Here is a 16,149-nt window from a genome sequence, read left to right on the forward strand (position 1 = left end):
GACTAAGTGTTTTCATATTCTGTTCTCCACAAAGATGCTACTGAGATCTTGGAAAACATTGTCCTTCCATTCGTGTGCTGTGAACAGGATTTGTTTAAGAAGCTCTAAATCGCAAGCATATTCCAGCAGCTCTTTGCTTTTCCTAATACAAGCTACTTCCCATTCTCTGCCACCATTACCAACATTCTGGTTCAAGGAGATACTAAGAGACAGAGTAAATTATTCACTTTTCAGAACTCGCTTAGTCCTTGAATTCATATGTTTTGAAAAGCAGGTTTGCTTCAGCCCCTTATGACTCTATTACTTAGAATGAAATCTCCCTAATTTAATAGTCAATTTGCATACATGTATAAATGCATGGATTTTAAAGCTACTTTGGGATTAAGAGGATTTTGTTGTTATTATTTGCATAACTTAAAGCTGATTACTCCAAGGAATTTTGGAACAATTTTAAGAATGGTAACAAGGCAAGAATCTAATGATAACACATTCTTTAGAACCAAGAATCTAATGATAATAAATACATTCTTTAAAATCAAGTCTGTAAATGGCCAGATAAAGGATGTCTTTAACATCATGGTCTCAGCTGAGGACAGACCTCTATCATCTGTCAAAACTAGGGCTAAGCTCTGTCTGTCTTGCAGTTATTTGTCCATTTCCATTTATTCCTTAAAATATTATGAATTGTTGTTACATACAAAAGAGTATCTGTAATATGATGTAAATATAAATAATACAAATAATTTAAAGCATGATAATAAAGTGACCACCTGTGAGCTTCCCATCCAGCTTAAGACAATGTTAGTATTATGGAAGCTCCCTGTGTCCCTCCTCAACCACATGGCCTTTTCTCCTGAAATGCGGTGTTGTGTCCATCATTCCCACGCTTTTCTTTTAGTTTCATCAAATTTATAGCGCAAGGCAACATACTAAAAATTTGGCTTTTAAATCATATGGACGTGGTACTGTATTACATGCATTCTTCTGCAACTTATTTTCCATGCAACATTTTTTCTGAAATAATCTGTGTTGGGCACCTGGGTGGCTCAGTCTTTAAGTGTCTGCCTTCGGTTGGGGTTATGATCCCGGGGTCCTGGGACTGAGTCCTGCTTCGGGCTCCCTGCTCTGCGGGTAGCCTGCTTCTCCCTCTGTCTCTCTCTCTCTGTCTCTCATGAATAAATAAAATATTTTTAAAAATTTTTTTAAAAATGAAATCATCTGTGTTGATGTGTATAGTTCTATTTTAATGATTTTCACTTGGGCATAGTGTTGCATTGCATAAAGAAGCCACAATTTATCACTTTCTCCCTTGATTTTTATACTTTGAACAGTTTTGGGGTTTTTTTCTCACTTTTTAAAAAAAGATTTTATTTATTTGAGAGAGAGAGAGTGAGAGAGAGCATTAGAGGGGAGAAGGTGGGAGGGAAAAGCAGACTCCTCGCAGAGCTGGGAGCCTGATGCGGGACTCGATCCTGGCACTCTGGGACCATGACCTGAGCTGAAGGCAGTGGCTTAACCAACTGAGTCACCCAGGAGCCCTCATTTTTTTTTTTTTTTCCAAGTAAGCTCTGTGCCTAATCTGGGGCTTGAACTCAAGACCTTGAGATCAAGAGTCGCATGCTCTATTGATAGAGCCAGCCAGGCACCCCTGCTTTGAACAGTTTTATACATGCCTCTCAGCACGTATTTGTGAGGGTTTCTTTGGGGATATACTCCAGGAGCAGGATTGCTTGCTTATAAGATTCTGTAATTATATAGGTAAAAAATATTTATATACACAAAATTATATGTATTTATATTATATATTTACAGTAATCGTTTACATCTGTATAAATGTATAGTTAAATGTTACATGTATAATTGTTATATATTTATATATGTATATTCTGTAATATATATATGTATATTCTGTAATATATATATGTATATTCTGTAATATACATATATATAAATATATATTTATATATATAAATATAATATATGTATATATTATATATTTATATATATTATATATTTTATATATATTATATATATTTTTATATATAATATATATTAATATATAATTTATATATATTATAAATATATATATTATATATATAATATACATAATTTATATATATATAAATATAGGTATATTCTGTAATATACATATATAAATTATGTAATTCCAAAAGTGGTTGCCAATTTACACTCCCACCAACAGTGTACAAATGATATTGCGTTTTAATTTTTTACCCATCTAAGGAGAATACAAATGTTATCACAATATGGCTTAAATTTGCATTTCTCTGAACATTTTTCATCTACTTATTAGCTATTTATATATTTTCTCCTGTGAAATGAAATGCCTGCCTTTGTCTTTTGACCACATTCTTTCAGTTGGTTTATTTCCCTCTATTTGATTTTTAGGAGTTCTCTATGTACGTTATATACAAATCATTTGGTGACTATATGTAAAGCATTTATCTTCATGTTTGAGGCTTATCTTTGCACTCTTGGCATTGCCTTTTTTAATTGAAAGTTCTAAATTTTAACAGTGAAATTGACGAATCTTTTCCTTAGAGATTGTGCTTTTTGATATTTTAAATCCTTGTCTACACCAGAACTGTAAAGATATTTTTATTTTAAATGTTTTTTAATATTTTATTTATTTGTTTGACGGAGAGAGGGGGAGCAGCAGGTAGAGGGAGAGGGAGAAGCAGGTCCCCCACCAAGTTAGAAGACTCCAGGATTATGACCTGAGCTGAAGGCAGACACTTAACCAACTGAGCCACCCAGGCGCCCCAAGTATCAAATTATTGAGTTTTGTTATCATGAACTTTTTATCCATCTACTTACTTAAATATTTTCATTGTTATTACTATATTATTATTATTTTAATTTAAGTAGGCTCCATGCACAACATGGGGCTCAAACTCCCGACCTGGAGATCAAGAGTCTCATGCTCTACTGACTGAGCCAGCCAGACATCCCTTTTTTCCTTATTTTTTATTACTTACTATGTTTCATTTAAGTTTTAAGAGGTTTTCTTCACAAACATCCTAAATATCTTTCATTAAGATTTTGTTCATTTATATTTTTGATGCTACTATGAACAGGATCTCATAAATCATCTTTTTTCTGTCACTGGTATATAGAAATGCAATTGCAAACTTGCTAAATTCTCCTATTCTTATAATTTGTAGGTTATTTTTTTCCTACATAATCATAGACTCTAATAATGACAATTTCATTCTTCCTTTCTGTATTCCTTTCTGTGTTCAGCAAATAACCTCAAACTTAGTGGCTTGGAACAGCATGCACATCATCTCCCAGTTTCTGTGGGTCACTTAACTGGGTCCCCTCTTCAAGGTCTCACAAGGCTGCAGTCAAGGAGTCCGCTGGGCTCTGTGACTTTTCAGAGCTTGGGGTCCTCTTCCAAGACTGGCGGGAGAATTCAGCGGTCGGAGGCTGTAGAACTGAGATCTCCATTTTGTTGCAGGCTGTCAGGCAGGAGTTGCCTTCTGCTCCCGGGGAAACTGCATGTAGCCTGTTCATAGGCCTTTTCATGACATGGCAGCTTCTTCAAAGCCAGTAGAATTCTCACCCAGCTGGCTAACAAGGAGTCTTATGTAATGTAATGTAATCACAAGAGGGACGAATTGCATCACTTTTGCCTAGAACGGAACTCGGTTGTGGGAGTGACTACCCCATCACCTTTGCCATATTCTATTTGCTAGAAGCAAATCTCAGGCTCTGTCCAGAAAGGGGGTGATTCACTGAGGATTACTTTAGAATGAATTTCTAATTCTAATAGCTTTTACGTATATCTTTTCTTGCTACACTTATAGGTTAGGCCCCCATATAATTTTTTAGAGATTTTTTACTTACTTATTTGAGAGGCACTGAGAGGGAGAGAGCATGACAGATGGAGGGAGAAGCATACCCCCTGCTGAGCAGGGGGCCTGATGCAGGGCTCCATCCCAGGACCCTGGGATCATGACCTGAGCTGAAGCAGATGATTAACCGACTGAGCCACCCAGGCATTCCCCCCCCCCCACCTTTTTTAAAAGATTTTATTTATTTGTGAGAGAGAGAGAGAGTACGTGTGCATGTGTGAGTGAGGGGAGGGGCAAGGGGGAGGGAAGGGGAGATGGGGTGAATCCCAGGCAGACTCATGCTGAGCATGGTGCCCATGTGGAGCTCAATCTCATGACCCTGAGCCAAAACCAAGAGTCAGAAGTTTAACCGACTGAGCCACCCAGATGTCCCTGCATTCTTTATTATTTTTTCCCCATTGTTAAACCTCCCTTGCATTCCAGGAATAAATTCAGTTTGACTATTGTTTCTTTCCCATACGTTGCTGGATTTAGTTTGTCATGTTGTTTGGTTTTTCAAATGTGCCTTCATGATTATGATTAACCTTTGTTAATTCTAGTCTCTTGAAATTAATTTGAGGTTTGTTCTTTTTCTGTGCTTCAGAATAATTCGTGTAAGAATTACCTTTCTTTTTTTTTTTTTTTTAGATTTTATTCATTTATTTGACAGACAGTGATCACTAGTAGGCCGAGAGGCAGGCAGAGAGAGAGAAGGAAGCAGGCTCCCCGCTGAGCAGAGAGCCGGATGTGATCCCAGGACCCTGAGATCGTGACCTGAACTGAAGGCAGAGGCTTTAACCCACCGAGCCACCCAGGCTTCCCAAGAATTACCTTTCTTCTGAAGGCTTAAGACCCTCCTGAGAAATAGTCTGAAGTTGTTGCTTTCTTTCTCAGAAGATTTTTTTTTTTTTTTTTTTTTTAAGTTATCTCTATGCCCAGTGTGGGGCTGGAACTCACAACCCTGGGATCAAGAGTTTCATGCTCTACCGAGCCAGTCAGGTGCCCCTTTCTAGGAAGATCTTTAAATTAGGGATCCAATTTCTTTCTTTCTTTCTTTTTTTTTAAAGGCATGTAGATGCTCTTTTATTTTATTATTTTTTAAGATTATTTATTTATTTATTTGACAGACAAAGATCACAAGTAGGCAGAGAGGCAGGCAGAGACGAGGGGAAGCAGGCTCCCTGCCGAGCAGGGAGCCCGATGTGGGGCTCGATCCCAGGACCCCGAGATCATGATCTGAGCCCAAGGCAGAGGCTTTAACCACTGAGCCACCCAGGTGCCCCGAGATCCAGTTTCTTTAAGTTATTAAGTTATCATTTTATTTATTTTTTTAAATTTAATTTTATTTTTTTGACAGAGATCACAAGCAGGCAGAGAGGCAGGCAGAGAGAGAGGAGGAAGCAGGCTCCCCGCCGAGCAGAGAGCCCGATGCGGGGCTCGATCCCAGGACTCTGGGATCATGACCTGAGCGAAAGGCAGAGGCTTTAACCCACTGAGCCACCCAGGCGCCCCAAGTTATCATTTTAAAAATAATGTCTCTAATAATGTCTGTCAGACTCTCTTTTTCTGATGTGAATCTAGCCACAACCAGATTAACACTTGTCCATTTTTTCCCTTTACTTCCAAACTTCTGGTATTGTTTTAGCTGTGTCTCTGCCAAAGAGCATTATCACTTGACATTTTAAAAAATTCATCCTGGGCGCCTGGGTCACTCAGTTGTTAAGTGCCTGCCTTCAGTTCAGGTCATGATCCCAGGGTCCGGGGATCGGGGTCCCGGGATTGAGCCCCGAGTCCAGGCCCCTGCTCAGTGGGGAGTCTGTTTTTCCCCCTACACTTCCCCTGCTCATCTCTCTCTCAATCAATTGGCTGAGCGTCTGCCTTCAGCTCACGTCATGATCCCAGGGTCCTGCGATCGAGGGTTGCTTTGGACTCCCTGCTTGGTGGGGAATCTGCTCCTTCCTGTTCCTCTGCCCATCCCCCCTGCTTGTACACTCTCTCTCTCAAATAAAACAAACATTAAAAAAAATTCATCTTCACATATCCTATTGTCATATATTTTAATCAATCCCATAAGACATTTTACTATTTTATAATTAACTTAGATATTTATCACTTTCCTATTTTTTCTTATATTTCATACCTAAAATGTGGGATTATGTCCTTTTCAGTTAAAGCACATCTTTAGGATTTTTTTTTTTTAAGATTTTTTATTTATTTATTTGACAGAGAGAGATCACAAGCAGGCAGAGAGGCAGGCAGAGAGAGAGGAGGAAGCAGGCTCCCTGCCGATCAGAGAGCCCGATGCGGGGCTCGATCCCAGGACCCCGAGATCACGACCCGAGCCGAAGGCAGCGGCCCAACCCACTGAGCCACCCAGGCGCCCCCCATCTTTAGGATTTTTATCATCTGCTGCTAGCCAATTACTTTTATCTAACAAATGTATTTAACCCTCATTTTTAAATAAAGGTTTTATTTATTAGAGAAAGAGCACGGGTGGGGGCAGGGAGGGGTAGAGGGAGAGGGAGAAGCAGCCTCCCTGCTGAGCAGAAAGCTTGATGTGAGACTCAAGACCCTGAGATCATGACCCGAGCCGAAGACAGATGCTTAACCAACTGAGCCACCCAAGTACCCCTTAGCCCTTATTTTTAGAGATATTTTATGTTTCATCCCTCTCTTCCACTAGTATGACATGAGAAAAAATAAGCAAAATGAAGGCAACAAAGCATACAAGGGTACACAAAAGAAGCTAGTAAAAATAAATCCAAATAGATCAGTAACTATGATTAAAAATAAATGAACTAAATACTTGAAAAAGTTCGGGTGTCCCCATGTACTAGTAAAGAATGTATTTTGTTGTTGTTGGGTGCAGTTTCTATATATGAGCCAGAGATTACTGTCTGTGAATTGATGTCTTTCATAAACCATAAACTCCTCAAGTACCCAGATAGCTTCTGACCCATTTCTTCTTCTCTCCTTCTGGAAATCTGATTGCACAAATGTTACCTTCTTTTAGAAAAAACCTTTTTTTAAGTAGTTCTCCATGCCCAACACGCGACTGGAACTCATGGCTCTGAGTTCAAGTGTCACATGCTCTACAGACTGAGCCAGCCAGGTGCCTAACAAATGTTACCTTCTTGTATCAATCTTTACCTCTCTTTCAAATTTCTTTTCTCTTTTCTTCTCTGCACTACATATGGATTTTTCTTTAAGTAGGCTTCACATTAGGCACTTTTTTCTTTTTTAAGTAGGTTCAACACTCTTGACCCTGAGATCAAGACCTGAGCTGAGATCAAGAGCTGGATGCTTAATTTACTGAACCACCCAGGTGCCCCCACATGGATTTCTTTAGATCTACCTTTGTGTCTAATCTGTTGTTAAACTCCTTAAATTTTCGTTTCCCAACATCTAGTCACTTTTATTATCTCCTGCTCTGTATTTTACTCTTTTTTTTTTCATTTTATTTATTTTTTCAGTGTAACAGTATTCATTCTTTTTGCACAACACCCAGTGCTCCATGCAAAACGTGCCCTCCCCATTACCCACCACCTGTTCCCCCAACCTCCCACCCTGACCCTTCAAAACCCTCAGGTTGCCCCAACCTCCCACCTCTGACCCTTCAAAACCCTCAGGTTGTTTTTCAGAGTACATAGTCTCTTATGGTTCGCCTCCCCTCCCCAATGTCCATAGCCCGCTCCCCCTCTCCCAATCCCACCTCCCCCCAGCAACCCCCAGTTTGTTTTGTGAGATTAAGAGTCATTTATGGTTTGTCTCCCTCCCAATCCCATCTTGTTTCATTTACTCTTCTCCTATCCCCCTACCCCCCCATGTTGCTTCTCCTTGTCCTCATATCAGGGAGATCATATGATAGTTGTCTTTCTCCGATTGACTTATTTCACTAAGCATGATACGCTCTAGTTCCATCCACGTCGTCGCAAATGGCATGATTTCATTTCTTTTGATGGCTGCATAGTATTCCATTGTGTATATATACCACATCTTCTTTATCCTGTATTTTACTCTATCTTACATTTAGTTCATAGTATATGATAAGTCCAATATTTATTTATTTATTTGAGAGAGAACAGGTAGAGCCGGGCACAGGGCTTGATCTCATGACCCTGAGATCATGATCTGAGCCAAAACCAAGAGTTGGACACTTAACTGACTGAGCCACCCAGGTGCCCCAAGCCTAACATTTAAAGACTTTACGAGTCTGCTTCTGCTCGTGTCCAATCACACTGTTTTATTTCCTTATGTGTTTTGTAATTTGAATTCTGAGTTGATGATGGGTTCCTTCCTAGGATTTCCATTTGTTTATGCCGGGAGCCTAAAATACTACTAGTGTACGACCACTATAAACTAAATTCTTGTTTTGAGTTTTTCAGAATCTTTATTCCTTTGAGTTGTATGAATTTGAGTCACACTTCTAAGCACCGTAACAGAAAATAAGTAGTTCTAACTTTGGCACAAAGACCTAAAGGACTAGAGGGGTTAGGATAAGCCACTGATCTCTACAAGATTACTTCTTGTTCATAACCTAGACTTAGATGAGGGTAATTAATTTCGGGTGAAATATATAAAGATACATAAATAAAAATATGTGTATGTAAATATACATAGTCAGTGCATATAAACCTGTCTATAAACCATCTCAACTGTTAGAGCACTCTGATGTCATCAGATATGTGGCTAATAATTGTATTTCAAAGAAGTATAGTCACTGAAAAGAAAAAGAAGTTGCTTAAACTTGTAGTAATTCTACGATATTCTCGTTACGAATTACCAAGAGCGCCTGGGTGGCTCAGTTGTTAAGTGTCTGGTGCCTTTGGCTCAGGTCATGATCCCAGGGTCCTGGGATCGAGGCCTGCACTGGGCTCCCTGCTTCTCCCTCTCCCACTTCCCCTGCCCTCTGTTTCTCTGCCAAATCAATAAAAATAAAATATTTAAAAAAAAAAGAACTACTAGTTGTATCTGTAAATACTGACAACTTTTCTCAATGCAAGAATATTCTTCAGTTACCACTATATACTTTAAAGCATTTTAACATTTATACCATTCAAATCAAATGTAATAATTAACACAATATAGGAAAACTTCTAGTAAAATTATTTTATTTAGTTTTAATATCCATCACCAACATGGATATATGTTTTATGGAAATAAAAATTTCCATGGTCTTCAATTAAGCCGTATCCCACTTTCTTTTAGAATGTCTTGTTTTTCATTAAAATAATTTCTAAACCACTCTATGTGTTCAATCTTCTGTTTAACACTCAGGTATGGGTTTTTGGAAAGGCCACAGGTCACCAGCTCCATGAAGTGGCGAATTGGTCCTTGTTTTGGAAAATCTTTCAGGTGTTTATCCAGAAATACATGTTCATGAAATTCTGAACCATCATCATCAAAACCTAGGAAATGAGATAAAATACAATTCTGAAGTAAAATCTCTATTGCAAAATTAGCACTAATGACTATTACAGTTAAAGCCATCAACTTTGGAGTTAGACCTAGGTTTGCCCACCAATTTAACAACTGTGTGACTGGGCAAATTAATTAACTTCTCTGAGCATCAGTTTTCATATAAAATGAGGATTAAAACAGAACCTTCTTCATGGGGTTTCTGTAAAGATTACATAGATACAAAGCTTATAAAACTCATAATGCCTAGCACATTATAAATGTTCATTATAAATGTTCACATTATGATTCATATTATAAATGTTCAAAGTGTAGCAGCAGTTACTAATAAAAACTTCAATTCTACAGCAACCACTAAGAAAACTACACAAACTACATAAAAAATTATATAAATAAAACAAAATAGAATCTTAAAACATGTTCAAGCAGCTCACAGGGACCCCCCCCCACAAAAAATGTAATGAGAAATAGAGAAAATGAAAAGAAAACAAGTAATAAAATTGGAGACTTAAGTCCTAACAAATCAATAATTACTTCAGATGTAAATGGTCTAAATACACCAATCAAAAGACAAAGATTGGAGAGTGAATATAAAATCATGCATCCAATGATATGCTTTCTATAAGAACCTCACTTCAAACACAAAATCAGAAGGTTGAAAATAAAAGGATGGAGAAAAATACATCTTGTTAACATTAATTTTTTTAAAAAAGCAAGCATGAGTGGTTATATGATTATCAGACAAAACAGACTTCAGAGCAAAACAAAAAAAATTACTAGGGAGAAAGAAAAACATCTGAATTAGAAAATTAGCCCAGATTCTCTGCTCAGCGGGGATCCTGCTTCCCTCTCTCTCTCTCTCTGCCTGCCTCTCTACTTGTGATCTCTGTCAAATAAATAAATAAAATCTTAAAAAAAAAAAAAAATTAGTCCAGATAAAGAAGAACTGAATAACAACAACAAACATTATCAAACTGACGTCTACAGAACACTGCACCAAACTATTTCAGAATACAAAATCTTTTCAGGAGTTCATGGAGCATTCACCTAGCTGGACCACATCTTGGGTCACAAACTGCAACACATTTAAAATAAGTGGAGTAATACATAGTACATGCTCAGATCATAATGGAATCAAACTAGAAATCAATAACAGAAAGACAATAGGAAACAGTCAAAGATCAAGCAATATACTGAAAAAACACTCAGAATTGAATGAAAATAAAAACACAACAAATTAAAATTTGTGGGACATGGCTAATGCAGTGCTACGAGGGATACATACAGCACTAAATGAATACAGATGAAGAGGAAAAGTCTCAATCAATAACCTAAGTTCCCACCTCAAGAACTAGCAAAAGAGCAAAATATTCTAAAGCAACAAAGGAAGGAAATAATAAAGATAACATCCAACATCAAAATTGAGAATAAAAAAATAGAGAAAGATCAACAAAACCAATACTAGTTCCTATCAAAATCTCAGTAAAGTTTTGCCAACAAATTTATTCTAAAATTTATATTGAAAGGCATAAGTCCTAGAATATTATAACAATCTTGAAAGAGAAGAATAAAATGGGAGCAACAATGCTAAGATTTACTGAAATAGCTACAATAATCAAAAGTGTGGTATTGGCAGAGGGACAGACACACAGATTGATGGGACAAAAGGGACGGCCCAGAAACAGACCCTGTTATGGACTGAATCATATCTCCTCAAAATTGATAGGTTGAGTGTGACTCAATAAATAAATAAATAAATAAATAAATGTGACTATATTTAGAGACAGGACCTTTAAGAAAGTAATTAAGGTTAAATGAAGTTTTAACAGTGGAGCCCTGATCCATCCTATCGGGGCTTGATCTCACAACCCTGAGATCATGACCTGAGCTGCAATCAAGAGTCAGATGCTTATCCAACTGAGCCACCCAGTTGCCTCAATGCAACCAAAGATTTAATAAAGGTCTAGAATATATTAAATTAAAAAAAAAAAACAAAAAAAAACAACCTCCCAAAGCTCTGTAGTAAGAAAACCAAACAATCCAAGTAGAGAATGGGCAAAAAACAAGAACAGAGATTTCACTGAAAAAGATAATAGATGGCAAACACACACAAGAAAAATGTGGTCAATCTCTTGACCCATAAGGGAAATGCAGATTAAAACCACAATGAGCTATCAATACACATCTATCAGAATGTAAACACATCTAAAAGAAAAATAGTGACAACATCAAATGCTGGTGAGAATGAGAAGCCAGATGGTTCACATATTGCTGGTGAGAATATAAAATGGCATAGCCACTCTAGAAAATAGTTTGGAAGCTTCTTTAAAAAAATTAAACACGCAGGGGATCCCTGGGTAGCTCAGTTGGTTAAGTGTCTGACTTCAGCTCAGGTCATCTCAGGGCCCTGGGATGAAGCAGTGTGTCAGGTTCCTCCCAAGCCCTGGGCAGGGCTTTCTTTTTCTCCCTTTTTTTCTTCCGCTGTCCTTCCCCTGGCTCATGCTGCACTCTCTCTTTCTCTCTCTCTCAAATGAACAAATAAGTAAAATCTTTAAAAAACAAAAACAAAAACAAAAAAACCCACACAGAACTAAACATGCAGGGCGCCCCACTGGCTCAGTTTGTAGAGCATGTGATCTTGATCTTGGGGTTGTGAGTTTGAGCCCCATGTTGGGTATAGATATTATAAATAAATAAACTTTAATAAAAAATAAAATAAAAACTAAGCATGCAGCTACCATATGATGAAACAATTTCACTCCTGGGTATCTACCCCAAGGAAATAGAAATTTACATTCAGACAAAACTCTGTACAAAATATTTATAATACCTTTATTCATAATAGCTCCAAACTGGTAACAACCCAGATGTCTTTTACCAGGTGAATGGTTAAACAAACTATAGGGCACATTCAAATCATAGACTACTACTCAATTAAAAAACAAACAAAAAACCTCAACCAACCAAACAACAAAAAACAAGGCACAAACATACTGACACATGCAACAATTGGCTAATTTCTAGGTAATTAATCAGGCTGAGTGAAAAAAAGTTAATTCCCAAAGGTTACATACTCTATGATTCTATTTGTATATATTTCTTGTAATGACAAAATTACAAAAATAGTGAATGAATTTAGTGATTGCCAGGGATCCAGGACTAAGAAGGGGAGGCAGTGGAAGGCAAGCAGGTGTGGCTTAGAAGGGCTCTAAGAGGGCTCTGAGATGATGGAACCGTGTATCTTGACCGTGGTGGTGGTCTCCTGAGTCTACACATGTGATAAAATTGCACAGAACTAAATACACCTGTATAATGTAATACTTGTAAAGCTGGTGACATCTGTACATGGTTGGAGAATTGTGTCAATGCCAATTGCTTGGCTGTACTACGGTTCGGTTTTGCAGGAAGTTAACTATGGGAGAAAATGGGTATAGGCTATCTAGGATATTTATTATTTCTTCAGTGGCATGTGAATCTACAATTATCTCAAAATAAAAGGCTTAAAAGCTTTCTACTCACTTGGAGTTAGTTTATATTTACTGAAAGAGATTTAAAAAAATTTACTTGGATACTTAAAGATCTATACATTATTTTTATTTTTATTTATTTATTTTTAAAGATTTTATTTATTTATTGGACACAGAGAGAGAGAGAGATCACAAGCAGGCAGAGAGGCAGGCAGAGAGAGAGAGAGAGGGGGAAGCAGGCTCCCCACTGAGCAGAGAGCCCGACACGGGGCTTGATCCCAGGACCCCCAGATTATGACCTGAGCTGAAGGCAGAGAGGCTTCCTGCTGAGCCACCCAGGTGCCCCTATACATTATTTTTACTAAAACTGAAGTAAATAAAAAATAAATCAAGGTGGTAGACAGACAAATGGCCACATATCGTATCACTCTCATGCTTCTAGACATTCCCCTTCACAATGTGATTTTGTCATTCTTTGCATAAATGGAGTCTGTTTCTCAAACCCTTGAATTCAGGGTTAGCAAGTGACCTGCTTTGGTCAATGGGATATTACTCAACACAGTGCAAACACAGGCTTGAAAAGTACCTCCACATCAATCCTTGCTCTTCCATGCTGTTATGAACTCTACTACAGTCGTGTGAAGAAGTCCAAGTTAGTCTTTGAGATGATGCGTGACGTATAACCCAGTTATCTCTTCCTCCCCTGACAAGAGCCAGCACCCACAACCAGACATGTGAGACATGCCACTCTAGAGGGAACTACCCGCAGCTAAGCTGCCAGAACTAACCAGAAAACCCATAAATTCAGGAGCAGTTGTAAGTTAGTTGTTGTTTTACTAACTTTGGTGGTAGCATGTTATGTATCAAAAACTGATATATTTCCAAACTTACTGTACTTAACACTATTTTGGTGGTATATTTTATGGCTAAAGAATATTCAAGAGCAAGACTCTGTTAACTGCGTAGTAGTAAAAACATGATTAAATTCAAAGTCAAAGTTAAGGCTAAAATAAAAATGCTTTTATCATCAATCCAATCTATAATAACTACTACAAAATCTAAGTGGAAATAATGCCATCTATGCTCTTACAAATGTCTATGCTGGCAAAACGACACAGAAGGGACAAACCAGTTCTTAAAAATAACAACAACAACAACAACAACCTGGAAAAAAGCTACTTCAAAATGGAAAATAATTTATATGTTTTATGTGGTAAAACAACAGGCTGCAATTTTTTATATAAATGAAAAACGTAACACTGGAAAGTAAAGCTGTCAACATAGGAGACGTCATTTTGTCATTTTCAGTATTATGTTCAGAAACTGGCATGGCCCAGCCCTAAAAATAAAACACTTTTCCCTCAAAGCATCAGAGTAAATCTTCATGAAGCTAACTATTAGTAGAGAGAGCATGACATTTTATTAATCTTAAAATTTAAAAATAAGAAATACAGAAGAATATTATTAAACTGCTGAGGCTTCAAATTCTAATGCCACTCTCTTAAAGTATTCTCACGTTCCAAACTGTATACTGAGGGGAGTGATCAAAGTGAGAAAGTTTCCACAGTTCTTTTCCTGTTTTTCATTCCGATAACAATTGCCTCAAGGAGCTGGAAATGAGATACCTCCCCTTCCCATCCTGAAGCATCAATAATATGTACAAGTGTATATGGAAACTTGTCACATTTATCTCCCTAACCTGACCAAAAGACATGGTTTTTTTTTTCTTTTCGTAAAAATTAAACTTGCTCAAAACCCAGGTCAAAATTAAGATAGATTTCTTTGGAGTTTGGACATTCAAGATTTTGATGAACTGAAGTGTTTTATTTTTGATGACAATGTACACTAACCCTTACTTTCCTGTTACCCTATTTGGTGGTTCCTAGAAAATACACATCCTCACTAACAGTTTAAGATTTAAGATCCTTGCAGTAGAGTAAAACCCTCTCGTGATATTGTTGTAGGAACAGAGATGATGATGGTTGATGATGCTTTACTTGTATAACCTCACTTGATTTTCAGAAGAATCACCTGAATTCAGAAGAAGAATAAATTTTATTTTTATTCCCATCATTTTATAGACAGGGGAAGTGAGGCTTAGTGAGATTAAGCACACAACTCACTCAAAACTTGAACCCCTAACCACTGTCTCACCTAAATAAAGTCACATGTTCAGGCACCTGGGTGGCTCAGTTGGTTAAGAGTCTGCCTTCCACTTTGGTCGTGATCCCAGAATCCTGGGATCAAGCCCCAAATCGGGCTCCCTGCTCAGAAGATAATCTGCTTCTCCTTCTGCCCCTCAACCTGTTCATGCTCTCTCTCTCATAAATAAATAAATAAAATCTTAAAAGAAAAAAGTCATGTTATTCTACCTCAATATGGTGTTTTAGAACCATATTTTTAATGACTCAGAACACCCACGTTGCATCAAATAAGGAAATTTTCCCTTAATATCACACACTGCATTCTGCTAATTTTTTTCTTTTAAAATTCTGTGTTCATACAGAAGGGACATGAATTAACATTATTTACATGTATTATACACTAAGAACGGGGCTCAGCAACTCAAATAACTGCCTTAGTTCTTACATTCTTCCAATGAGGTACCTTTAATTTTACAGATGAGGAAACTGATCTGGTTTTTTAATCTCGGGATGTTAAACTGTTTTCTCAAAGGCAAATGCCTAATCACTGAGAGAGCTAGATCTGTACTCTGGTTTGCACAACTGAAAAGTCCTTGGGCGTTTTTTTTCACCCTTCCCTGATACCTACCAGAGTATGGGAAGCATAATACTTTTTTTTTAAAAACTTTTAAAAAAAGATTTTATTTATTTATCTACTTGAGAAAGAGCAAGAGTAAGCAATTACAAGCAGGGAGAACAGCAGGGGCAGAGGCAGAGGGAGAAGCAGGCTCCCTCTGCACATCAGGCAGGGAGCCTGATGTGGGTCTTGATCCCAGGATCCTGGGATCATGACCTGAGCTGAAGGCAGATGTTTAACCGACTGAGTCACCCAGGTGCCCCTGGGAAGCTAATACTTTGAGAAATATACATTTTATATATACCAGGTGAAACACAGCAACACAGCATCCTTTATGACTGCATATACCATACAAATCCACAAAATATTCAGAATTTATTAAAGGAGTTATAAGTCTCTAAAAAGTTTTCCTACACAAAGTAATAATTTATGAAGATATAAGACAAAATATTTCTGATACTTAAGCTTCCATTCCACTTATTACTCCAAACAAATGAAAGATTATAAAAAAATAAAATGTTACAATGACAGCATACTACTATAAAGGTTAAAATATGGACATTTTCCTAAGACTTACTGCAATGCTTACATTTCCTAGCTAACTGTACCATAAAAGTAAGTGAATCTCTTCTAATTGAAAATATACC

General features: G+C 37.4%; 1 protein-coding gene across 1 annotated transcript in view; it reads right to left on the bottom strand.

The window, feature by feature from the left end:
* Positions 1–8,957: 8,957 nt before the first annotated feature.
* MRPS31 (mitochondrial ribosomal protein S31) overlaps positions 8,958–16,149 on the bottom strand; it is a 33,821-nt gene continuing 26,629 nt past the window's right edge. The window contains exon 7 of the mRNA XM_045978287.1: positions 8,958–9,265. Coding sequence (XP_045834243.1) covers positions 9,036–9,265 — 230 coding nt within the window. The 3' untranslated portion in view covers positions 8,958–9,035. The remainder of the gene's footprint in view (positions 9,266–16,149) is intronic.

This window comes from Meles meles, chromosome 14 (genome assembly GCF_922984935.1).
Source record: "Meles meles chromosome 14, mMelMel3.1 paternal haplotype, whole genome shotgun sequence".
Taxonomy (NCBI): domain Eukaryota; kingdom Metazoa; phylum Chordata; class Mammalia; order Carnivora; family Mustelidae; genus Meles; species Meles meles.